Here is a 27,997-nt window from a genome sequence, read left to right on the forward strand (position 1 = left end):
GGGACCTCGCGGGCCCGGAAGTGCCGAACAGGAACCAAGATGGCCAACGTTGATGCCCCTCAAAAGTTGTCAGGGATGCCTTCGCCGTCTGAGGGGGTGGGAGGTGGCTGCTGCTCCGAAATCTCCACCGAGCTCATTCGCTCCCTGACAGAGCTACAGGAGCTGGAGGCTGTGTACGAACGGCTCTGCGGCGAGGAGGTGGGAGGGCTGAGCCTCCTGTTTTTCTAGGAGGATGCAGGGGCAGGGGGCATAGGGGCCTTAGTCTTGGGAAATTCGGGCAGTGAGAAGCTCTCTGCTGGGAGAAACAAAAAAAAAGCGGGAAGACAAAGAAGCGGAAATGTAGCTGGGTATTTGGGGTATTGTCAACTCTTTGCACTCGGTCAGATGCGCCCAACGTTGTTTTCCCTGATATATGGGCGATCTACACCCTCTCCCCTCAACCCCCTATTGATTTCCCTGGCCTATAGTTCTAGTTTCTTCGCTGAGAGTTTATGCCAAAGCGCTCGGTTTTCAAAATAAGAATCATTGGCCTCTTGCATTGCCTTAGCAATTTAAAAATTATGAAACGCTTTCCTGTTATCTAAGAGAGAGTTCATTGCAGATAAACTTCTTGAAGCATTTTAAGACTTCCTCTTGTGGGGAATAATTTAGGGGTGTGATTTATGCATTTGAGTTAAATGCACAGCTTGGTAGAAGTTGGAGCTTTTAAGACTCAGGCACAACTGTCTAATATTGGACAAGTCACTTCATCGCTTCATTCTGTCAAATGAGGGGCGTGGACTAGATTCTAAGATTCCTTTCATTTCATAAAATTCTATTTCCTTCTGCCTCTTCACTTTTTCATGGCAACCTGATGCTGGCAATTCACTTTAGAATGTCAGTTGGGTTTGAATATTTTCAAATATTAACTCGCACCAACTCTAGCAGTTTCTGATACGTCTTTCAGCAAGATGTGTTTTAAAATGTAGTATCTTGACTTAACATTCCTTAGTTTGTATTCACTGAGTCAATCAATACTTTGGGTGGAAAATTAAGGAAATCTTACAAACAGAACAATATCAGTAATGTATTTGTATTTGATGACTGTCAGGGGGAAGTTTCTCTCTGGAGCCTACTGGGCGATTTATGTATGTATGTATGTATTTTAAAGCGTCAGGCTGCAGCAACATCCGAGTAAGCCCCAGGTCAGGGGGAGCGCAGCCTGGTACCCATTTTTGTTTTTCAGAGGCTTTCTGTTGCCCAGGCTGGAGTGCAGTGGTACAATCCTAGTTCATTGCAGCCTTGAAGTCCTGGGCTCAAGTTATCCTCCCACATCAGCCACCTGAATAGCATGCCACCATGCCCAGCTATGGGCTATCTTATTAATAATAAAAATATATAGCTAACAATTAATGGCTGCTGAACTATATGCTACATACCATGCTAAGCACTTCATGTTATCCCATTGGACTTACACAACAGTCCTATGGGGTACTGATTATGCACCAAGAAAAGATTTTTTTGTGACTGCCAGTTTGAAAATGTCATTTTCTTAGGCAATATATTTTAAATGCCTTCCTGGGGTAGGCACTGTGCTAATGATACTGAATAAAAGTTTACTTCCAGGCCGGGCGCGGTGGCTCACGCCTGTAATCCTAGCACTCTGGGAGGCCGAGGCAGGAGGATAGCTCAAGGTCAGGAGTTTGAGACCAGCCTGAGCAAGAGCGAGACCCCGTCCCTACTAAAAATAGAAAGAAAGTAGCTGGACAACTAAAAATATATACAGAAAAAAAATTAGCCGGGCATGGTGGCGTGTGCCTGTAGTCTCAGCTACTGGGGAGGCTGGGGCAGGAGGATCGCTTGAGCCCGGGAGTTTGAGGTTGCTGTGAGCTAGGCTGATGCCACGGCACTCTAGCCCAGGCAACAGAGTGAGACTGTCTCAAAAAAAAAAAAAAAAAGTTTACTTCCTCCCTCCCATTGTGAAGCTCACCTGCTTAGATGGAATAAGATACACATAAGGGCCGGGCGCGGTGGCTCACGCCTGTAATCCTAGCACTCTGGGAGGCCGAGGTGGGCGGATCGTTTGAGCTCAGGAGTTCGAGACCAGCCTGAGCAAGAGCGAGACCCCATCTCTACTAAAAATAGAAAGAAATTATATGGACAGCTAAAAATATATATATAGAAAAAATTAGCCGGGCATGGTGGTGCATGCCTGTAGTCCCAGCTACTCGGGAGGCTGAGACAGGAGGATCGCTTGAGCTCAGGAGTTTGAGGTTGCTGTGAGCTAGGCTAACGCCACGGCACTCACTCTAGCCTGGGCAACAGAGTGAGACTCTGTCTCAAAAAAAAAAAAAAAAAAAAAAAGACACACATAAGGTAACAACCATAATGCAGTATGGTAAGTGCAAAAATGAAGTGTTATCTGTTAAAGTCTGAGGGGAGAATAGTAAAAGGAAAGAAATTCGAAGTGGAATTCACCCTTCAGCTAAATGGTTGGGTTAGATAACTCTTAAGGTTCCTTCTGACCATTCTGATGAAAAGATGTTTCTCTGTGTTTCAGAAAATGGTAGAGAAAGAGCTGGATGCTCTTTTGGAACAGCAAAACACCATTGAAAATAAGATGATCACTCTCCACCGAATGGGGTGAGTCTGTGTACCTCAGCAAGAGTTATTGTAAACTCCAACAGGGTCCGTTGGACAAATTATCATTTTTCTTAACTTCCTTTTGTAAACTGCTAGTTGATTTTGAAATGTAAATAAGCAATGCTTCAAGGTAAAGTGAACACCTAAGGGTATGCTTCAGGGGTTCCCAAAGAGTCCTTGGGTCAACAGTAGCAGCATCCCATGGAAACTTGTTAGAAATTCAAAGTCTGGGCCCCCACTCCAAACTTACTGAATCAGAAACGCTGGGGGTAGGGTCCAGGAATATGTATTTTGACACATTAACTGCCATGGTGAGTTGTATTTAACTCATGCTGGTTTTGAGCCCAGGGCCTCATGAAGAATATATAAGTCACATGTCTACCTTGGGAACCACGTGGTGCACAGGCAACTCATGCTGTGATGCTCAATACATGTTATGTGATGGGTGGCCCCCTGGGCAAAACCCACAGTTGGTTTGTGAAAATCTTACTTCTTGATGTTCTTATTGTTACGATTAATATTGACAGTTTAATTGCATGTAACTCACAGAGAACAAAAAGTAACAAATTTTTCATTAAATTAGAAAGGATCATTTTGTTTTCGAAGTTTTTATTCTGTTTTCATAATGAAACACCATGGCCTCAAGGAAAAAAATTTTTTTTCTAGTGTGGCACTCACAAGCTTACCAGGTGATTCTGATGCACAGCTCAAGTTTGAGAATCACCATTTTTATAGACTTTATATATTTACTAGTCATAAAAATTGCTCTTTGATCTCATTATCCCCTCAGATTATTGGTTAGCACATTTTATACTCACTTAGCAATTGAGGGAATCTGTTCTCTAATTCTTAGCCTGTACCTATTTAGGGATGTCTTTAGTAGTTTTAGACCTTTTTTTTGTTAAATATAGGTCTGAGTTACAGTAAAACACTCTTGAGAAAAAGCTGTGTGTAGAGGGAACAGAGCTAACAGTCGTGGGAAGGTACACAAGAAGTAGAAGACATAGTCTCCATATGCAAAAAAATTTTTCCATCTCTTACTCTCTGCCCCTATGGATATGTATGTGCTGACAATGTGTCTCCAGTCCCAACCTGCAGTTGATCGAGGGAGATGCAAAGCAGCTAGCTGGGATGATCACCTTTACCTGCAACCTAGCTGAGAATGTGTCCAGCAAAGTCCGTCAGCTTGACCTGGCCAAGGTAATCCCACTGAGCTTTTGATGTTTAAGTTAGCAGAGAGCAGTAACAAAGCTACTACATTAGAAATCAGAGCAGCACCATCCAATAGAAATCTAAAGTGAAATACCAAAACTAAAGAAAAAAAGACTCCAGACCAATAGCTCTTATGAATACAGATATAAAAACCCTCAACAAAACACTGGCAAAGTGAATCTATCAACATATAAAAAGAATTATATTCCATGACCAGGTGGGATTTATCCTAGAAATGCAAGGTTGGTTTAACATCTGAAAATCAATTAATATAATATACCATATTGGTAGAATAAAAGAACAAAAACCACATGATTACCTCATAGACTCAGAAAAAGCGTTTGACAAAATCTAAGGCCCCTCATGATAAAAACGCTCAACAGAGACTGGACACAGTGGCTCACACCTGTAATCCCAGCACTTTGGCAGGCTGACGCAGGAGGATCACTTGAGGCCAGGAGTTCAAGACTAGCCTGAGCAACATAGAAGATCCCATCTCTACAAAGAATTTTTTAAAAAATTAGCCAGGCTTGGTGGCATGTACCCGTAGACCCAGCTACTTGGAAGACTGAGGCAGGAGAATCACTTGAGCCCAAAAATTCAAGGCTATCATCGGGCCTCTATACTCCAGCCTGGGTGACAGAATTAGACTCCACTTCTGAAAAAAATTTTTTAAAAAACACTCAATAAACTTGGAATAGAATAGAAGGGAATCTCCTCAACTTGGTAAAGGGCATCTATGAAGTACCCACAGCTAACATCATACTTACTGGTGAAAGATGGGATGCTTTCCCCCAAGATGAGGAACAAGACAGGATGTCTGCTCTTGCTACATCTCTTTAATGTTGTACTAGAGGGTATAGCCAGGGCAGTTAGGTAAGAAAATGAAGTAAAAGTCACTCTGGGCCTGGCAAGGTGGCTCACGCCTGTAATTATAACACTGTGAAGGCCAAGGCAGGAGGATCACTTGAAGCCAGAAGTTTAAAACCAGCCTGAGCAACATAGTGAGACCCCCATCTCTATAAAAAAATAGAAGAATTAGCTGGGCATGATAGCATGTGGCTATACTCCCAGCTGCTTGAGAGGCTGAGGCAGGAGGATTGCTGGAGCCCAGGGGTTTGAGGTTGCTTTGAGCTATGATGATGCCACTGCTCTCTAGCCTAGGTGATAGACTGAGACCCTGTATCAAGGGGAAAAAAAAAAAATCATTCAGATTGGAAAAGAAGGAATCAGAAAGCTAATATGAGCCATCTACATAATTTTAAATTTTCTACTAGCCGTTTTTTAAAGGTAAAAAGAAACAGGTAAAAATAATTTTAATAATTTATTTGATTTAACCGTTTTTATGCAAAATATTTCAACATGTAATTGCTATAAAATGATATTAATGAGATATTTTACTTTATTTTTATACTGAGTCTTTGAAATTTGGTGTTTATTTTACACATACACATCTTAATTTGGACTAGCCACATTTTAAGTCCTCAATAGCCACACGTTCATGGCTACTAGATTGGATAGTACATGGCCTGGGTTCTTGAACAAGTCATTCCTGGCCTCAGTTTGCCCCTGTGAGATAGTGTAACTCTTCCTGATCTGTTTGCCCAGATTCTGCAAAAATAGCTTCACCACAAAACACTATAACCACATAGCCACCAACTCATATGTTAAAGGTATTTCTTTTTATTATTTATTTATTTATATTATTTTTGATACAGAGTTTCCCTCTGTTGCCTTGGCTAGAGTGCAGTGGCGTCATCATAGCTTACTGCAACCTCAGACTCCTTGGTTGCAGTGTTCTTCCTGCCTCAGCCTCTGGAGTAGCTGGGACTATTAGGCACATACCACCACACCCGGCTAATTTTTTCTATTTTTAGTAGAGATGGGGTTTCGATTTTGCTCAGGCTGGTCTCAAACTCCTGAGCTCCAGCAATCCTCCCACCTCGGCCTTAAAGGTTTTTTTAAACATGCTTGTTTGTTCTAAAAGAAAAATACCTTCCACATATTTCACTTACTTCGTTACTTGGTTTACAGTGTCATATTCCCAAAATATCAGATACATTCTGATTCTATTATAAATTTAACAAAATAAGCCAAATATTTATACAAATTATGGATTATCTCTATTCCTGCTTCCACCAAAATGAATGATTTGACCACATTAATAAAATTGTATGATACCTGTCAGGGGTCTTGATCATCGTCAGTAACAGTTTTGTGAGTGGTAATGGTGGTGTTTGTGAGTTTGCCAGTGAAAGCTGAAAAGGACCTGTGATTAACCAGACTGAGCTCTTCAATCTTCCTGCCTTCTGAAGAGGTGTATTTGAAAGAATAGGACATTGTTTCTAAGCACCAAGTCTTTTTGCAGAACCGCCTCTATCAGGCCATTCAGAGAGCTGATGACATCTTGGACTTGAAGTTCTGCATGGATGGAGTTCAGACTGCCTTGAGGAACGAAGACTATGAGCAGGCTGCGGCCCATATTCATCGCTATTTGTGCTTGGACAAGTCAGTCATTGAACTCAGCCGACAGGGGAAAGAAGGTCAGCTTTCCAAACTGTTGATTTCTAGGTTAGTTAAAATCATCTATAATCTGAACCAGGCAAACTCAACCAGGAAAAAGAGAGCAGTTATTAGGAAGTTGTCTTGTCTGCTAGTAGTCCCCATATAGGTCCTGTACTATCCAAGGACAGATGATATTACAGTAGTCCCTCCACCCTTATCAGGAGTTTGACTTTCTATGGTTTCAATTACTCTCAGTCAACCAAGGTCCAAAAATATTAATAACAAGTGGAAAATTCCAGAAATAAACATAAATTTTAAATTGTATACCGTTCTAAGTGGTATGATGAAATCTCACACCATCCCACTCCATGCCTTCTTTATCATCATCATAACAACGGTGAATAAAGTACAATAAGATTTAACAGGCTGGGCAAGGTGACTTATGCCTGTAATACTAGCACTCTGGGAGGCTGACGCGGGAAGATTGCTTGAGCTCAGGCGTTCAAGACCAGCCTCAGCAAAAGCAAGAGCCTGTCTCTACTAAAAAAAAAAAAAAAAAAAAACAAAAAACAGAAAAAGTAGCTGGGTGTGGTGGCATGTGCCTGTAGTCTCCACTACTCCAGAGGCTAAGGCAGGAGGATCACTTGAGCCCAGGAGTTTGAAGTTGCAGTGAGCTACGATTATGCCACTGCACTCTATCCAGGGCAACAGAGCAAGACTCTGTCTCAAAAAAAATTAAAAAAAGAAATTCTTAGCTTGGTATCTTGGAACTTCCATGATCTTGACTCACCCTGTCTTTCTAACCTTATCTCACACTATTCACTCATGCATCCATTCATGGTGCAAATATTTGTTGAGCTCCTCTATATGCCAGGACATATGCTACTTGTAATACTTTGCAAATTATTTTCTCGTCTTTCTGCTTCTATTATTTTGCTTATTTCATTCACTTTGCCTGGAATGTATGTCCCACCTATGTAGGTAAAAAAATCCTGCCCATCTTTGAGAGATGAGATGTCACCTTCTCTAGGAAGCCTATTCTGATTACTTCTACCAGAAATGTGACTTTTGGGCACCTTTGTTATGATGCTTATCATACACTGAATTTTCTTATAGTTAATTTGTGCACACACCTTATCTCTTACTTGATCATAACTTCTGTGATGGTAGGTGGGATCATGGCTGATTCATCTTTTAATCATCCATATTGCTAGCACAGTATCTTTTTTTTTTAAGGCTAGTCAAGTGAAGCAGTTGGAGTGGAGAAGGAACAAAAGAATCAATTAGTTGTAAACACCACTGCACTCGGACCACCAGCACAGTATCTTGCTTATAGTGCTTAATGCACATTTGTCGAATGAATAGTAGTGCACAAACTAAGTGGCATGCACCTGGCACAGTACCATTCCTTACACTAATTGTCATTTTCTCCCCATTGAGCAGGGAGCATGATTGATGCCAACCTGAAATTGCTGCAGGAAGCTGAGCAGCGTCTCAAAGCCATCGTAGCAGAGAAGTTTGCCATCGCCACCAAGGAAGGGGATCTTCCCCAGGTGGAGCGCTTCTTCAAGATCTTCCCACTGCTGGGTTTGCATGAGGAGGGATTAAGCAAGTTCTCAGAATACCTTTGCAAGCAGGTATGGACCCCGATTGCTTGTTAGGATAATTGCATGGTCCCCTGCCTGCAGACTGGGGCACTGGATGGATCCAGTTTCCATAGATACTTTCTCTCTTCTGGATATGACTCTCCTTTCTGCTCTTGTCTGGTGGGACAGGATGCATACATTCACCAACACACCTATTGCCAGCCTACTGTGTACCAGGCTGGCCAAGATATCTGCTGAAGTACATTTATTTCTAATAGACCCAGTAAAAGTATGGGAAAATTAAAATGCAAGTTCTTCGACAAGTTGAATCACTCTTTTCAAGGTGTCAGTCAGGGCCTGGCTTCTTTTGAGAGCAATTAGAATTCTTGGTTAGTGGTTTTAAGACTTCATAACCAGGCTTGAGTCTCAAAATAGGGCATACCGAGATGAAGGAGGTAAGGTCACTCAAGGTTAAATCCTGAAAAAGAAAGAGATTTTGGTTATGGCCTTAAGGCTTCCTCACTTCCACCCCTTAGATGCAGAGAAGGAAATTCAGCAGGGATGTGTACATGGAGTTGTGAGTTTTTTAACTGTACGGCAGTGCATCCTGACCCTCTCCCCACAAAAATTCTCTATATTAGAACACTGTTCCGCCATTTAAAAAATGAAACATATTTTACTGTCTAGCATATGTGGTTTGTTAAATTAAAAAAAAAAAAAACAAGGTACAAAACAGTGTGCTATCATTCCTGTTTAAAATGAAGGGGGTGGCGGTAAAGACACATGTTTGTAAAAACATAGGATATTTTTGGAAGGGTTAACAATGGTCAACTCTGAAGAGGAGAATTAGGAGATCAAGAGACATAGGAGGAAGAGCCACTTTTCACTGAACACTCACTCTTTTGTTCCTTTTGAACATTTATGCGTGTTACTTATTAAAAAAATTAATTAAAAATAAAATAGAGCTGCTCTATGGTACTTTTTTATCAGTACTCTACCACCTGGGACCTAGAAATGGCTACTACTTTTAATCCATTAAAAGTCCCTTCCTTGGCCAGGCGAGGTGGCTCATGCCTGTAATCCCAGCACTTTAGGAGGCCAAGGCAGGAGGATTGCTTGAGCTCAGGAGTTCGAGACTAGCCTGAGCAAGAGCGAGACCTGTCTCTACTAAAAATACAAAAAATTAGCCAGGCCTGGTGGCCTGGGCCTGTAGTCCCAGCTACTCGGGAGGCTGAGACAGGAGGATAGCTTAAGCCCAGGAGTTTAAGGCTATAGTGAGATCTGATGACACCACTGCACTCTAGCTCCAAGGGTGACAGAGGGAGACTCTGTCTCCAAAGAACAAAAAGTCCCTTCCAAAGTACACAGATTTTTTTTTTGTCTTGCTTAACAAAGCACAGTTAATAACAAGTTATACTTTGAGAAGACTAATGAAACTGAGGACTCTCCCCCTTGGCAAATGGCAGTCTATATTTTCAGAGAAAAGAAAAGCATTGTTTATACCTCTGAATGGAAGAAGAGCTACCACCATGCTTAAGTTTCTTTTCCTGCCTGAAACTCAGACAGCCCAAAGCCCCCCCAAGAGAGGTTTCTCAGTGCTGCCTAAGCTTCCAAGCATCAAGGGAAACATAGAATAAAGCAAGCCAATGGGAGGCCTTTTCGGCTAGTTTTTTTGTGTTTTTTTTGTAGAGACGGGCTCTCGCTATGTTGCTCCTGGCCTCAAGCGATCCTCCTGTCTCAGCCTCCCAACATGCTGGGATTATAGATGTGAGCCATGTGCCCATCCTGGGAGGCCTTTTTGGAAAACTGAGACATACCTGGTGTGAGGCCAGCCTTTGGTCTGAGAAATATGTATGTATGTTCTATTTTTTTCAGGTGGCCAGTAAAGCTGAAGAGAATCTGCTCTTGGTGCTAGGGACGGACATGAGTGATCGAAGAGCTGCGGTCATCTTCGCAGATACACTCACTCTTCTGTTTGAAGGCGAGCCTCTTTCTCCACTCTAGGGAGACTGGAGACATTTCTATCTGACACGTGCATCCTAGCCCTTCTTTTCTCCCCTCCAGCCTGATGCCTTTAACTTAATCCTGTAGTTTACTATGTATTGATTTATTGGAGAATTAACTTGCAGATTCAGTATCTGATTAGCAAAGATTAGTTACAGTCTCTCTAGTATTTTGATCTTCCTTAAGACTCAAGACCCAAACTCTATAAGAATAAATTTAACTCTAAAATAAATTACTGGAAAGAGAGAGATGCTGATTTCCAGGGACGCTGCTATAAAAAATAGTATCAATGTAACTTACTAATGCTTTCTCGTATACCAAGCACTGTGCATACTTAACAAACAAGTTTTCTTAGCAACCACTAGCACTGACTAGGATTATTTATATTAGTTTTAGGAAGTGAAGCAGCCAAAAAGAATTGAGTTAGACCCTGGATTAGTCCTGGATAGGAGAATGGGGTTTATTTTGTGGGAGGAATATTTGGAATCCAACCATGTCACTTCCTTCCTTCTAGGGATTGCCCGCATCGTGGAAACCCACCAACCAATAGTGGAAACCTATTATGGGCCAGGGAAACTCTACACCCTGATCAAATATCTACAGGTGGAATGTGACAGACAAGTGAAGAAGGTGGTAGACAAGTTCATCAGGCAGAGGGACTACCACCAGCAGGTGAGCAGGGAAAGCTACAGGCAGTTTGGAAGCAGCTTTAGCCAGGGACATTGAGTAGAATAAATTAGCGGGGAAAAAATGAAAAAAGCTGCAGACAGCAGAAAAATTAAATACCAAGTACAGACTGGCCTGCATCTTGCCCATCAGCAGCTTACTGTGAACTTGAGGTGTTGTTGAGATGGTAATGGCCTCTGTACAAGACTGAAAAGGAAATAAAAAGGACTTCCTGGAAGGAGCAAGACAGAAACCGTAGACCAATTCTCTATCACAGAATGCGCAACAGTGCCCTCTAGTGATACAGTGAGAATTTCATTTCCTAAGGTCCTTTTGAGTTTCAAGTAATTTGTCTCAAATTTCCCCTTAGTTTCTTAAGTGCTAAAGATAACATCTGCTTTTTCAGAACTTTATTTTTCCATTTCTTTGAGCAGAGAAAGTAAAAATAGGACATACAAATAAGAGTGGCTGGCCACACAGTGGCTCACGCCTGTAATCCCAGCACTTTGGAAGCCTAAGGCAGGAGAATGGCTTGAGGCCAGAAGTTCGAGACCAACCGGTACAACATAGTGAGACCCCATCTCTACAACAACAAAAAAAAATTAGCCAGGTGTGGTGATGCCCACTGATAGTCCCAACTACTCAGGAGGCTGAGGCAGGAGAATCCCTTGAGCCCAGGAGTTCAAGGCTACAGTAAGCTATGATCAGGCCACTGCACTCCAGCCTGAGCAAAAGAGCAAGACTCTGTCTCTTTCAAAAAGAAAGAAAGAAAGAAATGGAAGTGGCCTCTTACAATTTTATTTCTAGAATTCCAGACCTGGAGACTCAATAGTAGTCCATTAAAACACCATTAGCATTACTTTTTTTTTGAGATAGAGTCTCGCTCTGTTGCCCAGGCTAGAGTGAGTGCCGTGGTGTCAGCCTAGCTCACAGCAACCTCAAACTCCTGGGCTAAAGTGATCCCACTGCCTCAGCCTCCCAAGTAGCTGGGACTACAGGCATGCGCCACCATGCCCAGCTAATTTTTTCTATATATATTTTTAGTTGGCCAGATAATTTCTTTCTATTTTTAGTAGAAACAGGGGTCTCGCTCTTGCTCAGGCTGGTCTCGAATTCCTGACCTCGAGCGATCCTCCCACCTTGGCCTCCCAGAGTGCTAGGATTACAGGCATGAGCCACCGCGCCTGGCCTCGCATTACTTTTAAGTGCAGTAATAGAGGAGAGTATTATTAGCATCTAAGCCAAAAGCAAATCTTTGGCCCATCATCCTAAAAGCCCACTTCTAGCTTGAAGGAAAGGTAAGATTGGTAGGAAACTAAACCTAAATGTTCTTATATGTGAAAAGTTTGAAGTGACCGGCAAGAGGCAGACAGATGGGGAGTGGGGAAGAGTATTCTGATTTTTGTGGTATATTGCAGTTCCGGCATGTCCAGAGCAACTTGATGAGAAATTCTACAACAGAAAAAATCGAACCAAGGTAATAAATACTTTTCCTTCCTTTAGCCTGTAGGAATTTTAATTGGTAATCATGTATAATTCAGACTACCCTGTTACAGTGTGGTCTGTGTTTTTAAAATATTTTATTTATTACTCTTATTTTTCAATAGACTATATCATACAAACAAAAGTATATATAACATGGTTCATAAAGAATGATAGATCATTATCAGTACAGTCTTGCATCACTTAACAACAGGGATACATTCTGACAAATTCGTTGTTAGGCAATTTTACCATTGTGCAAACATCATAGAGTGTACTTACCCAAACTTAGATAGTATAGCCTACGAAATACCTAGACTATATGGTGTAGCCTGTTGCTCCTAGGCTACAAACCTGTACAGCGTGTTACTATACTGAATACTGTAGGCAATTATAACACAGTATTTGTGTATGTAAACATACATAAACAAAGCAAAGATACAGTAAAAATATGATATTATAATCTTATGGGACCACCTTCATACATGTGGCCCGTCCTTGACCAAAATGTCATTATGCAGTACATAGCTGTACTTTTGAAGCCCTCAAGTGACTCTCCTCTTCCCTTTCCCACAAAGGAAACTACTATCCTGAAATTTTAAACTTTTTCTTTTTTATAGTAAAGATAATATATGCTTGTTAAAAGATATCCAAACATTATAAAAATGTATTTATACAATCAACAAAGTTTTATTGAGTATACATCATGGGCCAGATACTAGTCCTTGATACAGCAGTGAGCAAAGTGAGCAAAACAGATGTAATTCTTTCTTTGTGATACCTACAGTCTAGAAAGTAGACAGATAATAAAATAGCTAACCCATATGTAGTGTTTATGCCAAACACTGTTCTAAGCACTTAACAAATGTTAAATCATTTAATGCAAGGTTTCTTAACCTCTGCACTCACGGCATTTGGGCTGGATAAGTCTTTGTTATGGGGGACTGTCCTAAGCACTGTAGGATGATAGCAGCATCCCTGGCCTGTATCTACTAGATGCTGGTCATCCCCCGGGGAGGCACAATTACCCTCAGTTGAAAATCACTGATTTAATCCGTAAACATTTTATAGATGAGTAAACTGAAGCTGGAGAGGTTAAATGACTTGCCCAAGGTCATGCAGCTAGAAAGTGGCAGAGCAAGAAATTTCTATTTCCCAGCAGTCTGGCTCTAGAGTTCATGCTGTTAACGATTATGATATACTAAGTATATGGTGCAAGACCGCATGTAATAAGAGGATGCAACCTAGTCTTGGGAAATTAAAAAAAGAATTCCTTAGGAAATTACCTTAAATCTGAGACCTTAAGAGTGAGTAGGGGCCGGGCGCGGTGGCTCACGCCTGTAATCCTAGCACTCTGGGAGGCCAAGGCGGGTGAATCGTTTAAGCTCAGAAGTTTGAGACCAGCCTGAGCAAGAGCGAGACCCCCGTCTCTGCTAAAAAAATAGAAAGAAATTAGCTGGACAACTAAAAATATATATTAAAAAAATTAGCTGGGCATGGTGGCGCATGCCTGTAGTCCCAGCTACTCAGGAGGCTGAGGCAGGAGAATCGCATGAGCCCAGGAGTTTGAGATTGCTGTGAGCTAGGCTGACACCACAGCACTCTAGCCCGGGCAACAGAGTGAGACTCTGTCTGAAAAAAAAAAAAAAAAAAAGAGTGAGTAGGAATAAAAAGTGAAGAGTGTTCCGTATAGAGCGCAGAAAGCATGTGCAAAGGTCATAGGTAGAAGGCAAGTGTAGCTGAAGTGTATTGAGGTGGGGAGAGCCTGGAATGAGATGAATATGGAGAGGTTATTAAGAGTCAGGCTGTTCAGGGTCTTGTATCCTAAGAACTATGGAAACAACATGGTATGATTTATATTTTGAAAAGATCTCTTGAACGTCACTGTGCAAATGAAGTTAATTTTTATATATAATATGAGGTAGGGATTCAGCTTGATTCCTTTTTCATGTGGATATCAATTGTCCCAGCACATTTGTTGAAAATACCATTCTTTCTCTGCTGAATTGTCTTAGCATTGTCATTGCAAATCAGTTGACCATCTGGACTCTCAATTCTGTTCCATTAATCTATTTCTATCTTTATGCCAGTACCAATTAGTCTTGATTGCTATAGCTTTATGGGTAACTTATGAAATCAGGAAATATGAGTCTTACAACTTTGTTTTTTTTCAAGGTTATTTTGGCTATTCATCAAGATAGATGAATGGGTATGGGAACAGTTTAATGATACTTCCTAAAATCCTGCCAGAGCTAAATTAGAGATTGGGGAAGTATGTTTTCCTTCACATGAGGCATAGATAATTTTTATTCAAACCACCAAAAAAAAAAAAAATACACCTCCACAACCCCTTATTTAGCTCCAACAGAATTTTTTCTTTTTTTTATAGAAACAGGGTCTCGCTATGTTGCCTAGGCTGGTCTTGAACTCCTGGCCTCAAGCAGTCCTCCCACCTTGACCTCCCAAAGTGCTGGGATTACAGGTGTGAACCACTGTGCCTGGCCTAGAATTTTTTTAGAAACAGGGTCTTGCTATGTTGTCCAGGCCGGCCTCAAACTCCTGGACTTTGGTGATCCTCCTGTCTCAGCCTCCTGAGTAGCTGGGACTGTAGGTGTACACTACTGCACCCAGTTAGCCCTGGCAGGATTTTAGGGATGAATGATTTGGGCGAAACAGGTGAATGGAAAATGTGACTGACAGCTGTCTCTGATTATAATCGGGTCAACAGAGCCAGGATGACCATCTGGCGGGGCTGATCCTTATGGGACCAGTAGAGAGGGGGAGCTTGGGACTATGTTTGCCCTATAGCTCTTCTATCTGAGGGAACCCAGTGTCCTATTCTTTGTGCTCCATTTGTCTTAGGGAATTGGACCCCATCCTGACTGAGGTCACCCTGATGAATGCCCGCAGTGAGCTATACTTACGCTTCCTCAGGAAGAGGATCAGCTCTGATTTTGAGGTGGGGGACTCCATGGCTTCAGAAGAAGTAAAGCAAGGTAAAACATGTTTCCTATATTCTCTGGGAGGCTGGGGTATATATAGTTGGCACTGTTTGTAATAGTTAAGCAACAATCTCTTACTGTTCAAGATCAGCCTGGGCAACATAGTGAGACCCTGTCTCTACAAAAAAAAAAAATTAAAATTAGCTGGGCAAAGCCGGGCGCAGTGGCTCATGCCTGTAATCCTAGCACTCTGGGAGGCCGAGGCGAGCGGATTGTTTGAGCTCAGGGGTTTGAGACCAGCCTGAGCAAGAGCGAGACCCCATCTCTACTAAAACTAGAAAGAAATTATCTGGCCAACTAAAATATATATAGAAAAAATTAGCCGGGCATGGTGGCGCATGCCTGTAGTCCCAGCTACTCAGGAGGCTGAGGCAGTAGGATCGCTTAAGCCCAGGAGTTTGAGGTTGCTGTGAGCTAGGCTGACGCCACGGCACTCACTCTAGCCTGGGCAACAAAGCAAGACTCTGTCTCAAAAAAATATATATTAAAAAAAAAAAACAACAAAATTAGCCGGGCATGATGGCATGTGCCTGTAGTCTCAGCTGCTCAGGAGGCTGAGGCAGGAGGATTGCTTAAGCCCAGGAACACAAGGCTGCAGTGAGCTATGATCGTGCCACTGCACTCCAGCCTGGGCAACAGAGTAAGACCTTGTCTCTTAAATAATTTAAAAATTTTTAAAAATAAGAAAGAAGAAAAAATAAGGTATGTAGTAACATGAAAAATACTTAACACTTTTTGTAAAGCAGAATATGAAATTATATCTGTATTTTGATTACAACCATATAAAATGTGTAAATATTTGGAACAAAAACTTGAAAAATACTTGAAAAAATGAAAAAGTTGCTCTGTTTCCCTTGGGGAAAAAAGTGAGTATTCCTTTTTTGGCTGTCCCCTAGAGCACCAGAAGTGTTTGGACAAACTCCTCAATAACTGCCTACTGAGCTGTACCATGCAGGAACTAATTGGCTTATATATTACCATGGAGGAGTACTTCATGAGGGAATCTGTCAATAAGGTAGGACCTAGAACACATCTCTTAGAAGTGGGGCTTCCTGTCTAAGAAGCCAGGCTGAAGGAAATGGCTGAGCATGTCCTACATATTTCTTGGTCCAGTTTTCAGAATTCTCTTGCATGTAAACTGAGTGGCATCACTTTGTATGGTTAGAGAGCATCTTTGGCATCATCATACTCTTCGTATATCCAGTTGGGACTTCTTTCCCAAGGATTACAAAAGAATTAGCTCAGTTCCTCAGGGAGCCTACTCGTTCCCTGCTCCCTGGAGGTATGTGGTGAGAAGGCTCAGAGAAGTAGGGCCTCTGCAGATGCCTTACATCCCAGGTAATAGATGTCCCCAAGGCAAAGGCCCTATATATTTAATTTCCTAATCTAGTGATCAATAGAGAAGTGAGCTACTTTGGCAAGGAGGATCTACACCAAGCTGTGACCAGAATAAGCCATGTTGGGAGAAACATGGACAAGGTATAGAAAAGGGAGTAGTGCCAGGGCCAGTGTCACCAGAACCATCTAGAACAGGACATGCTGAACTGGAACCTTCACTGTGTGTTTTACCTTTTGGGTAGGCGGTGGCTCTGGACACTTGTGAGAAGGGCCAGTTGACCTCGAGCATGGTGGATGACGTCTTCTACATTGTTAAGAAGTGCATTGGGCGGGCTCTCTCCAGCTCCAGCATCGACTGTCTCTGTGCCATGATCAACCTCGCCACCACAGAGCTGGAGTCTGACTTCAGGTACAGTTGACTCCCTTTCTCCTTCCTAGGCAGAAAGGTCCTAGTTGTGGTTGATTCCTGAGGCCTATTTGTTTCTTTTTTTTTTTTCGCCTTTATATGGCTCTAGTTCAGTTTTACACAGGACATAAGCTCCTATCCCTAGCACAGTATCCTTGGCTCCAGGCAGCTGTTGATCTGCCAGATATCTTATGGGCCAAATTTCTGTTCCCTGAACTGAATTGAAGAGGCCCTGAGTTCTAGGAAAAAGAACGGGCAGTTCAAATGAAAGCAGTCATTGTAATAATACCACTCATAGTTACCATTGCTACGGCCAGACGCTATGCCGATCTTCTACTCTTCTCTAGTCCTACTAACAACCCTGTGAGGTAGTAGCTATTAGCTCTGTTTTATAAATGAGGAAACTGGAGTTGAGGGAGATTCCATCCCTCGTCAGAGATCACACACCTCCTGAGTGGTAGACTGTAGCATGCAGAGCTGACTGAGGCAAAACCTGTTCTCTCGACTCCCAGACAGTACTTACTGCCTTCGACTAAGCCATACTGCCTCTGCTTCATTTGTTGGAGCACAGTGGTGATAACTGAAAGCCTCATAAGAAATAAAGAATCGGCCAGTCTCCTCTGTATGTCCTTGTCACATCACTGTCCTTGAGGAGTGGTAGTCACTCTCAAACCCTGGCTCCTAGAGTCTCCTACAGTGGTCTCAAGGATTGGGTATTCTCCCCAGCTTGTGGTGCTGGATTAGGGTAATGGGCACTCTGGTCCTGCTGTCCCGGAGGCCAAGCTGAGTGCTGTCACTCCCCATATGCCATTGTACCCCCCAGGGATGTGCTGTGCAACAAGCTGCGGATGGGCTTCCCGGCCACAACCTTACAGGACATCCAGCGTGGGGTGACAAGTGCCGTGAACATCATGCATAGCAGCCTCCAGCAGGGCAAATTTGACACAAAAGGCATCGAGAGCACTGACGAGGCCAAGCTGTCCTTCCTGGTGAGTAGCCCACAAATCAGGAGCTGGTTCAGTTTATCTTGAGAGGTTGAACTATGATCTCTAAACCACAGTATAATCAGCATTGAGCTGGTAACTTTTCCTCCAGTGTCTATTTAGAAGGAAAATTCCTCCTTTAAGGAAAGCTCTTTCTAGAAGGTTCTGAAACTACTTCTTTCTCAGGGACCGATTCTCAGTAGCCTGAGCCAGGATGTGCACACTATTCCCTGCCAGAAGGCTGGGCTTCTCAGCTCTCACCTGGCGTCTCTTCCCAAGAGCAGTGCCCAACTGTTCAGGGGCCCCACGGAGTGTCAAGCTTGGCTCGCATCAGCCACAGAACCAGCTGTAGCTAACATCTGTGCCAGGCCTGCAGACTGCTTCTCTGAGGAGAGGCCCACAGCACAGTGGGTGCCAATCCTTGAGGCCTGCCAGGACTGCTTTTCTAGTGCACATCTTAGGCTTTCAGCATCTTCTGGCAAAGTGACCTTATTAAAGCCCTCAGCTATCCAGAATGACAGATGTGATGTGAGTCTTAGAAGTTGTGTGACAGCTCAGCAAGGAGAAGCATGGAAGGATGAAAGGATTTGTACAAGGCAACAGGCAGTTTGTGATGAGCCAAAGAGAATACACGAGTCCTAAGCTCATGCTTCTGTGGCGCACTGTCTTGGCATGCACAGGAACGGCGCTGTCAGAAGTCCATTCTGCTCCATCCCTCACATTGGCAAGTTCAGAGCGTGAAGGAAACATCCAGTAGCAGAACTGTCAATCATCAGTCTACACATGGGGTTCAGTGCAAAAATGTGTACATGCATTTTTCTGGAACAAGAGTCCTTAGCTTTTACCAGATTCTTAAAAGGTTCTATGACCCCCAAAAAGTTAAGAGCTGTTTCTTTCAGAGACAGAAACCTAAACGTGCTAAATCTACCCTGCTCCTGTGCAGGCGAACCCACAGTAACTAGTCATCTGGCTGATCCAGTATGAAGGCTATTTAGGCAGCCCCACTTTCTTCCTGTCATGGAAAATATTTCCCCTGGGCATAGGTTCTGTCAATCTGGCACATCATGGTTATTGCCAAAGAAGAGGATCCATTCCAAAAAACTGTGGCCTCTGAAATATGGTACCTTTGGAGAACTTTGCCAAAATATCCAGTAACCAGCATGATCTGATCATGAAGTGACTTAAATTTATTTCATTTGCATTCTATTTCATTTTTTTACAGAACTTATATTCATTCTTTCATTTCTGTGCTCAGAAACATTCATTGGCTCCTTGCTACCCACCACAGCAAAGCTAGATGTCTGCCTGTTGAGGCCTCTTAAATCTGACGCATCCCACCTCTCCAGTCCCGTTTTCCGCCACCCACCCACACAGGGGCAAAGGCTGGCCAGCGTGTGTTCGCTCTTTCACTGCTCCGTGAGGACCTCCCATTCACACAGGTTCATTGTTTGAGGGCCCAGAAGATAAGGCAAAATACAAAGGTGATGCTAAATGCTCGATGACAGGTTTCCAGTTTTCCCGATGCCAAGTACTTAAAATGTCATCACTGCCACTGCAAGGCCTATTTTTTATGTCACCTTGATTCATTTGGCTGTCAAGATAAATTCTCCAACTATACTGACGTATCATTCACCGCGGGCAGGGGATAAGCCCAGTGAATCCATGCTTACAATGTCTGTCAATACAGGGGAAACTCTGAGATCAATACCATTTGACCCCAAATACATTTTCCCCTCATGAGAGTTATTCTTGGTGTCCTTAAATGCCTTGGAAACATTTATGTGTGGCTTTCATCCCTAAGCTGTCATAACAGTACATTTATTTCTCTGGAAACTTGTGATGTTGGCGGGCTTGTGTTGTGGCGTGTTAAAGAAAGGCCTTTAGGCTTATCCATCCACAGCCAGAGTGGCCCAAGCAGTGCCGTCGGCGGTGTGGGTTTTAGTATTGACAAAGGAAGCACCCTGGGGAAGGCAAGAGGGACTTCCTAATCTCAGTCCCCGGGGTTCTGGGATTCTCCTTTTATCCTGAAACTCCTGACTCATATCTTGAAGATTGCCTCCCCCTACTTCACCGCTGCCTTCCTGGTCAGGCCACTAGCACGCCAGTGCAGAGGCAGTGGGAGCCTCTTAAATGCTAATTCCTCCCACACAGAGCCTCTAAATGAGGATTCCCAAACCACAGCTGTGCTCATGTGGCATTCACCTGCTTTTAAAAATCTTTAGTGCCATCCCACTGTCCATAGGCCAAAGTCCTGACTATTGAGCACAGACGCCAGTCCCAGTCAGACTCTACCCACCTCTGCCCCTCTACGTCTTGCCACTTCCCAGCACATGTTTGTGAACTGACTCTGTTTCCCCAAATGCCTTTTGGGGTTTTCTGCCATTCTACATTCGCTTATATTATCCCCTTCCCAGAATACATCCATTCACTCTCTCACTCAACAGATATTTATTGGGAAATATCTGTTCTGGGTTCTAAAGCTTCACCGCACAACATGGTAGCCAATAGCCATAGGTGGCCATTGAAATTTATATTTAAATTAAAAATCCAGTTCCTGACTTGTACTAGCCTCGTTTCAAATGCTCAGTAGCCACACATGGCCAGGGGCTACTGTACTGCACAGTGCAGATTTAGAATGTTTCCATTGTCAGGGAAGTGGATAGTGCTGTATTAGAGATGTAGTGGTGAAGAAGACAGGCTAGATCCCTGCCTTCATGAGCTCTCATTCTAGTGGAGAAGGCAGACAAGCAACAAACCGTATCATGTCGGGAAATCTTAAGTGCCATTAAGAAATATCAACTAGGAGGGCCAGTTGCAGTGGCTCACGCCTGTAATCCTAGCGTTCTGGGAGGCCAAGGTGGGAGGATTGCTTGAGGTCAGGAGTTCGAGACCAGCCTGAACAAAAGCGAGACCCCATCTGTACTAAAAATAGAAAAATTAGCCAAGTGTGATGGTGCACACCTGTAGTCCCAGCTACTCAGGAGGCTGAAGCAGGAGGATCATCTGAGCCCAGGAGTTTGAGGTTGCTGTGAGCTAGGCCGATGCCACGCACGGCACTCTAACCTGGGCAACAGAGCAAGACTATGTCAAAAAAAAACCAAAAAACAGAACAGTGTTCTAGCCTTTTTTTTTTTTTTTTTTTAAAGAAAAAGATAGGGTCTTATTATGTTGCTCAGGCGGGTCTCAAACTCCTGGGCTCAAGTGATCCTCCTGCCTCAGCCTTCTGTGTAGCTGGAACTACAGTTGTGCATCACTGTGCCCAGCTTATTCCAGCCTTTTATTTTTTTTTTTTTTGAGACAGAGTCTCACTCTGTTGCCCAGGCTAGAGTGAGTGCCGTGGCGTCAGCCTAGCTCACAGCAACCTCAAACTCCTGAGCTCAAGCGATCCTCCTGTCTCAGCCTCCCGAGTAGCTGGGACTACAGGCATGAGCCACCATGCCCGGCTAATTTTTTTTTTTTTCCTATATATATTTTTAGCTGTCCATATAATTTCTTTTCTATTTTTAGTAGAGATGGGGTCTCGCTCTTGCTCAGGCTGGTCTCGAACTCCTGAGCTCAAACGATCCGCCCACCTCGGCCTCCCAGAGTGCTAGGATTACAGGCGTGAGCCACCTCGCCCGGCCTATTCCAGCCTTTTAAGTTCAGCTCAGCTACCAACTCTGCCATGGACCCTTCCTTGAATGCCTCAGACCAAAACAATTTTTTTCTTTCTTCTAAATAGCCAGAGCAGTAAGTGCCTTAATGATCACTTTTGTCACATGCTGCTTTTTACAATTAGTATTCTGCACCTAGTCTATAAGGCAGTTGAGCTATGAAAAAAGGAGCCTTTGGCCCCAGAGTAGGGAGACCTGAATTCTAAACGTGGCTCCAGCTCTGTGGCCTTGTCACTCTGAGTTTCTGTCCCTTACTCTGCTTTATTTTTCTTTGTAGCATTTATCACTACCTGACATTATATAATACATACATTTGTTTACTATCTGACTTCCTTTCTGGGATATCAACTCCATGAGGGGGTGGACTTTGTCTGTTTTGTTAACTGCTTTCTCCCTAGTGCCTAGAACAGTGTCAGCACGTAACAGGCTCTCAGTAAATATTTGCCAAGTCAGTTGCTGGCTGACTTTAGCAACTTCACGTTCTGAGAAGTTTCGTTTTCTCCCATGAACTGGGTTTGATAATACTTGTTTTGTGGGGGTATTTGGCAGGGTCAGTGAGAGAAAGGATGAGAAAATGCCTCATAAGTGGCAGGCTTTCTGGAGACTTTTCTTTTAATGTCAGACTTTGTATAACTGACCTGGGCTTGGCAACTTGGAGCCTCAGAACTTATCGCAGACCTGTGTGCTTGAGTCATTTCTGGTCTGTATGTAACAGAGCCAAGAGACATGAAACCTGGGCTTTCTACCTCTGAGGTCTCTATGGCTTTGCTCCCTGGCACTAGGCACAGGAGAAAAAGCAAGACTGATTCACCATTCTGCCCGGTCCGAGATCTGAGCCTCCTGCCTGATGACAGTGCTGTGACTTTTCCTTAGCCTGAGTCTAAACTCCAGCCAGTCCTCTGAGCTTCAAAGAGTGCAGCTGTCAGCCAGTCTGGTGTTGGAGTGGGTAGCACACACCAGTCAGCAGGAAATCACATTCTTCCTCCTTCATCTCCCAGGTAACTTTGAACAACGTGGAAGTCTGCAGTGAAAACATCTCCACTCTGAAGAAGACACTGGAGGTATGGGAGAAATTGCCTGTCAGCTTTCAGCAGCTGTAGCCTCCCCAGTTTGAGAGAAAGCCCCATACGCTCATCCTGGTGGAGACAGGGGCATTGTCTGACACTGAGCCACAGTTGAGGGGATTCGCTGGTGATTGGCATGGTAGCAAGGCATGCCTGGGCCAGTGGGAAAGGATCAAGATTTGGAAGATCAGAATTCAAATTAGCTCTTCCAGCACATACTTGGCGTGTTACCTTGGACAAGTCTCTTAACTCTCCGAGCCTCAGTTCTTCATCTGTGAAATGAGATACAGATAGATCTCTATCCTGCCTTACGTTGGGCTTGCGGGGTGGCCTAATGAAAAACAGGGTTGAAAGCACCTTATAAAATGACAAAGCCCTCTATAAATGAAAGAGATTAAGATAAGGTTCACCAAGCCCTATACAAAGCTGGTTGCTGTTATTTTTTGAGGCAAGGCAGCAGAGTATAGTGGAAATTCCTTGGGCTTTGAAGTCGATACCCCTGAGTTCAGATCTCCACTTGAGCACTGAATGTGTGGCCTTAGGCAAATTCTGTAACCTTCCTGAGCGTCAGTCTCCTCCATGGCAAAGCAGGGTTGTTTTACCCTGCGACCTTGTTTTACCCTGAGACCAATGTGATAAGCACCTGGTATGTGAGAGGCATGCGGTGGTACTAACTAATTATATTAAGTTACAAATAACAGCATGGAGCTGTCACTTTTAAGTATTAGAAAATGAGGGGCCCAATTCTTCCCTACGCCCCAACTTAGCCTCTGGGAAGGGAGTGAGGTCAGGTCCTGTCTCCACAGGGGGCACCTGGACAGAGGAGGAGAGGAGGATGCTTTGCAGCGGGGGCAAGGGCTTGAGGCACCAGCTGGTGTGAAGTGTGGCTTTGGGCTAGGCAGGCCGAGGAGGAGGCTGGGAGCCAGCACACGGCGGGGAGAGAGGACCCAGTAGCTAACGGCGTTACTGAGGGAGGCTCAGGGAGAACAGTCGGGTAAGAGTTTATAGTAGTACTGTAACTGGACTAGGTTAGGCATTTACCCCAGAAAGTCTTTAAAATGAAAAATAAGGTGATACAATGTACTGATAACATAGTTTCTGTCACATCGCATGTGTTCAACAAGGTGGCTGTCATCGTTGTTTTTAAGTCATGGCACTTTAGATTATATTCCTGACTTCCTCCTTAACATCAGTCTGTTGGATTTTGTAAGTAAAATTTTGGGAAATGTTAGAAATTCAGAACTGGGCCCATAGAATTAGCCAAGTGAAAGAAAAGAGGGACAGCAAAGAGCTGAATAAACAATTCCCATAAATCCCACCCCCGCCCCTTACACTGCATCGCACAGATATTCTCTCTCAGCCCCCTCAGCAACCCTGGAGACAGGCGGGTCAGGTGGCATGATGTCCACCTTCCGGATGAGGTCACAAGGCTAAAGATAGTAAGCGTTGGAGCTGCTGTGGGAACAGAGGGCTTCTGCCTGCCAGGCCAGTCCCTGGGCAGCTTTCCACACTGCTCCCCGCCATGTCCAAACAGCACAGACTTTCTGTGGAGGCTACAAGAATGTGGGCAGCTCCTGCAACCTAAAGCACGAGCTTCAGGAAGTCCCCGTGTGGCGTTCCCTCTACCTAGGCCACAGTATAGTGATCAGGAACAGGCACTCTGGAGCCAGAATTCCCAGACTAGAATCCCAGCTCCATGACTTTCTGCTGTGGCTTCGGGTAAGTTATTAACTTCTCCGTGCCTCAGTTTCCTCATCTGTATAATGGAGATAATAATTTTACCTACTTCACAAGTAGGTACTTTTTTTTTTAAGTTCAATGTTATTTTCAACATTTGTGGGTTTGTCTGTTTGGTTTTTTTAGGAGAGCAAGTACTTTAATAAAAGTAAAATGCTTAGAACAGAGCCTGGCACACAGTAAGCACTTAAACCTTAGCTATGATCATGACAATCTCCCTTTGGCAGCCAGACCAAAATATTTGAGAAACAGAAACTGTAACAATAGCTAATGTCTCCTTAGTGTCTACCATGTGCCAAGCACCGGGCTAAGCACTTTGTGAATCACCTTATACAACGTTCACGATACCATGGGAGCAGGAATTGGTTTTCTCATTTTATAGACAAGGAGATTGAAGCTCAGACACTTTAAATCATTTGCCCAAGGTCATTCAACTAATACATGACTGAGCTAGGACTTGAATCTAGGAATGTCTACTCTAAAGGTCTGAAACATTTCAGGCATTTATGTTTATTCTTCAGTTCCCCTGACACTGGTGCCCCCATGCTCCCAAGGGGGAGGTGGGAACCGAGTGGATAGCCACCGGGATAGAATACAGGTTTTCCGAAGCCCACCCTGGGCTCTTGGCAAGGATGAGCCATAGCTGCTCCCACAGGAAGCTGGATGAGGAGAAATGGCTGGCTGCATACTGGCCTCCTGTCTGCCTGTCCCCACACTCCCATGGCCCAGGCATGCTCGGCAGCCTTAACACGGAGTTCTCCCCTAGAGCGACTGCACCAAGCTGTTCAGCCAGGGCATCGGAGGCGAGCAGGCCCAGGCCAAGTTTGACAGCTGCCTTTCTGACCTGGTTGCCGTGTCCAACAAATTCCGAGACCTCTTGCAGGTAAGCCCCAGGTTCAACTGCTGACTGAATCCCGTGCCTTTGTGTTGCTCTGAGAAGACTGTTAACTGGCTTGTCCTGGGCTCCGTTGTGTACAGGAAATGGGGGGGAGGAGGAGGGAGGGAGTCGCACACAAGCCCCCGAGGTTGTGCACGTCCCTTGAGACTAAAGACCCTGTTGGTTTTTCAGCAGTGAAGCTGTCACATTGACAAGCCAACATCTGGTCCTCTAGAATCTCCACGTGGCCCCCACGATGACAAGAGCCCTCAGAAAATCGCTCAGAGGAAATGGAGCCACATGGTTGCTCTTACCTGCTGCTTGGCCTTACTCACAGGTGCTGCCCAGCACCAGGCACTCTCACATCTCTTCTTTTGAAAGTTTACCAGAACCTCAGGGTCTCATCTCCAGCCTGGACCTGAACCAGCACAGATCTGGAAAGGGACACATTGTTCCTGGCTTCTTTAATTAGCATTCTCTCTGTCATCCTTCTGACAGGGCCTGCAGAATGCCTCCGAGCTGGCAGAATGCCCTGCAGTCAAGGGATGAATGAAGAAGAGGGGGCATGTGCCCCCCCGGTCTGATGTGTCTCTGCCTTGTCCCTGTGCAGGAAGGGCTGACAGAGCTCAACAGCACGGCAGTCAGGCCGCAGGTGCAGCCTTGGATCAACACCTTTCTCTCCGTCTCCCACAACATCGAGGAGGTCAGCCTGACCACCGGCAGCCACCAAGCCCGGGATTGCCACCACCCCCAACCCCGTCCCCATCCCCAGCTGGAAGGCAGTGGAGCCGTGGTGCCCACTTCCTCACCCCTACCCTTGAAGACTAGGTTCCTCCCGGGAGAGTTTGTTCCCACAGTGAGAAGGGCATCTGAAGGAGCTTGCTTTGACCTGACACCCTCTTTTATTGAGGCTCTCCTTGCCCCACCTTTCATAGACTTAAGAGGTTTTTTTTCCCTTACCCTAGTGATTTCATTCCTGTAGAACATGAGATGTGAGAGGGAGGAAAATGCCAGGAGCTTTACCGTGCTATGTGGGCTACTGCTACAGCCCAGGTGGTTCACTGGTCGGAAGCGTTCTTCCACCCTGGCTGTCCAAGCTGGTTTTAGACTGGAAGAGTAAGAAGCTACGGGGGTGGAAAAACCTCTTACATTATTTTCTTAGACAGGCAGAGGTGGGGTGGGGGTGAATGGTACTTCTTAGAAAGAGGCCCATGGTGACCCACCTTGCTTCCTGACTATAGGAAGAATTCAACGACTATGAAGCCAACGACCCTTGGGTACAGCAGTTCATCCTTAACTTGGAACAGCTAATGGCGGAGTTCAAGGTGAGCAGGAGCTCTAAGAACCAGCTTAGAGGATTACCCACCTCTGCCCAGACCAGCTGCCGGTGGCTTCTCATCACATTCCTGCTGGGGACCCCGAAAGCCCTTCCAACCCTAGGCTGTAGAAACAGTCCCCCATGGCCTCATGTAGCTGTCCCCATCCCCTGAAGACTCCAGCGTAGAGGCAGACTGGCTAGGTGGCACTCCCTGATGTTGAGCTCTGTGTGTAGGCCAGCCTGTCCCCGGTCATCTACGACAGCCTGACCGGCCTCATGACCAACCTTGTTGCCGTCGAGTTGGAAAGAGTGGTGCTGAAATCCACCTTCAACCGGGTAAGGTCAAGGGGGCACGGGTCCACAGCCCTGTCATTTCTTCTCTGAGGAAGACAAATCATGCTGCCACCCCAGGACTCATGTCCCCTCTGTCTGCTACCCATAGGCCCTGCATGTCTGGGCCTAGTCCTGTTCTGGCTTCTGAGGCCTTAGAGCTAACTGGAGCTACAGGACACCACATAAGGCCCAGCCAGCCTTGCCACCCAGCTCTGAGGACAATTGGAAGCCAGTTCTGCTTGGCCAGAGGGCCGGGCCCTAAACAGCGTTAACTGTCTTGTGCTCTCCCCAGTTGGGCGGTCTGCAGTTTGACAAGGAGCTCAGGTCACTTATTGCCTACCTTACCACGGTGACCACCTGGACCATCCGAGACAAGTTTGCTCGGCTCTCCCAGATGGCCACAATCCTCAATCTGGAGCGGGTATGTGGGACTCCCTTGGCCTACCCAGGGAAAGGTGACTGGAAAGAGGGACAATGACAAAATTTGCATCCTTGCCACTCCCTCAAAACCATGTCTCTGCCAGCAGCCCAGCCCTGCAGGGCACCTTCCCTTTGCTCGGTACCCCTGCTCTACCCCTGCTGGAGCCCAGAGGCTTCCTTCAGGATAGCCCTGACCTGGCCAGCGGGTCTCTGCATTCTTCCCCACAGGTCACTGAGATCCTAGATTACTGGGGTGCCAACTCTGGCCCATTGACGTGGCGCCTCACCCCTGCCGAAGTGCGCCAGGTGCTGGCTCTGCGCATGGACTTCCGCAGCGAGGACATCAAGAGGCTGCGCCTGTAGCTCCAGGGTGAGCCCACCTGGCCCGTCACACTTCCAGGCCTGTTCTCTAAGTGGCCATAGCCAAGGAGCTGAGCAAGGCTGTCTGGTTGGAGGGAGCTCCGACAGTCCAGACTGTTCCATGGCTGGCAGCAAGGAAACAAGGCCTACACTTACTCCATGCTCTGCCCTAGGACCTACCTGGGTGATGCTTTGGGGGCAGCCTTTCCCCACCAAGACAGGTAGACTCCTAATTCGGTGGGAAAGCCAAGGCAGGCAGCCTGCACCCCAGGCCAGCTTTTTGTGTGGCCCTGAAACACTACAACAGACACGCTGTCCCTACCAGCCTTTAGAAGACGGGTACATCTGGAGACCTAGGAATTAGGTTTGACTTTGAGGAAAAGCTGTGATGTTCATGATCCCTGAATAAAGACATTCCTTGGAGAGATG

The 27,997-nt window shown here is 44.9% G+C and overlaps 1 protein-coding gene across 3 annotated transcripts; it reads left to right on the forward strand.

Annotated features, from left to right (window-relative positions):
- Positions 1–16: 16 nt before the first annotated feature.
- COG4 (component of oligomeric golgi complex 4) lies at positions 17–27,997 on the forward strand. Of its 3 annotated transcripts, XM_069456644.1 has the most exons (19): positions 37–198; positions 2,540–2,622; positions 3,708–3,822; positions 6,203–6,377; positions 7,783–7,976; positions 9,801–9,906; positions 10,444–10,601; positions 12,014–12,072; positions 14,940–15,073; positions 15,976–16,094; positions 16,660–16,826; positions 17,647–17,812; positions 22,458–22,520; positions 25,027–25,143; positions 25,748–25,840; positions 26,379–26,462; positions 26,690–26,791; positions 27,081–27,209; positions 27,437–27,968. In XM_069456644.1, exons 1-19 carry the CDS (start codon positions 40–42, stop codon positions 27,569–27,571), a joined length of 2,358 nt encoding a protein of 785 aa, XP_069312745.1. In that variant the 5' UTR covers positions 37–39; the 3' UTR covers positions 27,572–27,968. The 3 variants fall into 3 exon arrangements, with proteins under 3 accessions (XP_069312743.1, XP_069312745.1, XP_069312744.1); XM_069456642.1 differs by lacking the exon at positions 22,458–22,520 and having other exon boundaries at positions 17–198; positions 27,437–27,997; XM_069456643.1 differs by lacking the exons at positions 37–198; positions 3,708–3,822 and having other exon boundaries at positions 2,600–2,622.

The sequence above is a fragment of the Eulemur rufifrons genome, chromosome 23 (genome assembly GCF_041146395.1).
Source record: "Eulemur rufifrons isolate Redbay chromosome 23, OSU_ERuf_1, whole genome shotgun sequence".
Classification (NCBI taxonomy): Eukaryota; Metazoa; Chordata; class Mammalia; order Primates; family Lemuridae; genus Eulemur; species Eulemur rufifrons.

Bases quoted from the DNA above. Each gene is read 5' to 3' on its own strand.
- COG4 (XM_069456644.1), top strand. From the start codon at position 40: ATGGCCAACGTTGATGCCCCTCAAAAGTTGTCAGGGATGCCTTCGCCG. The intron at 10,602-12,013 runs GTGAGCAGGGAA...GGTATATTGCAG, and splicing joins AGAGGGACTACCACCAGCAG to TTCCGGCATGTCCAGAGCAA. The intron at 22,521-25,026 runs GTATGGGAGAAA...GTTCTCCCCTAG, and splicing joins CTCTGAAGAAGACACTGGAG to AGCGACTGCACCAAGCTGTT.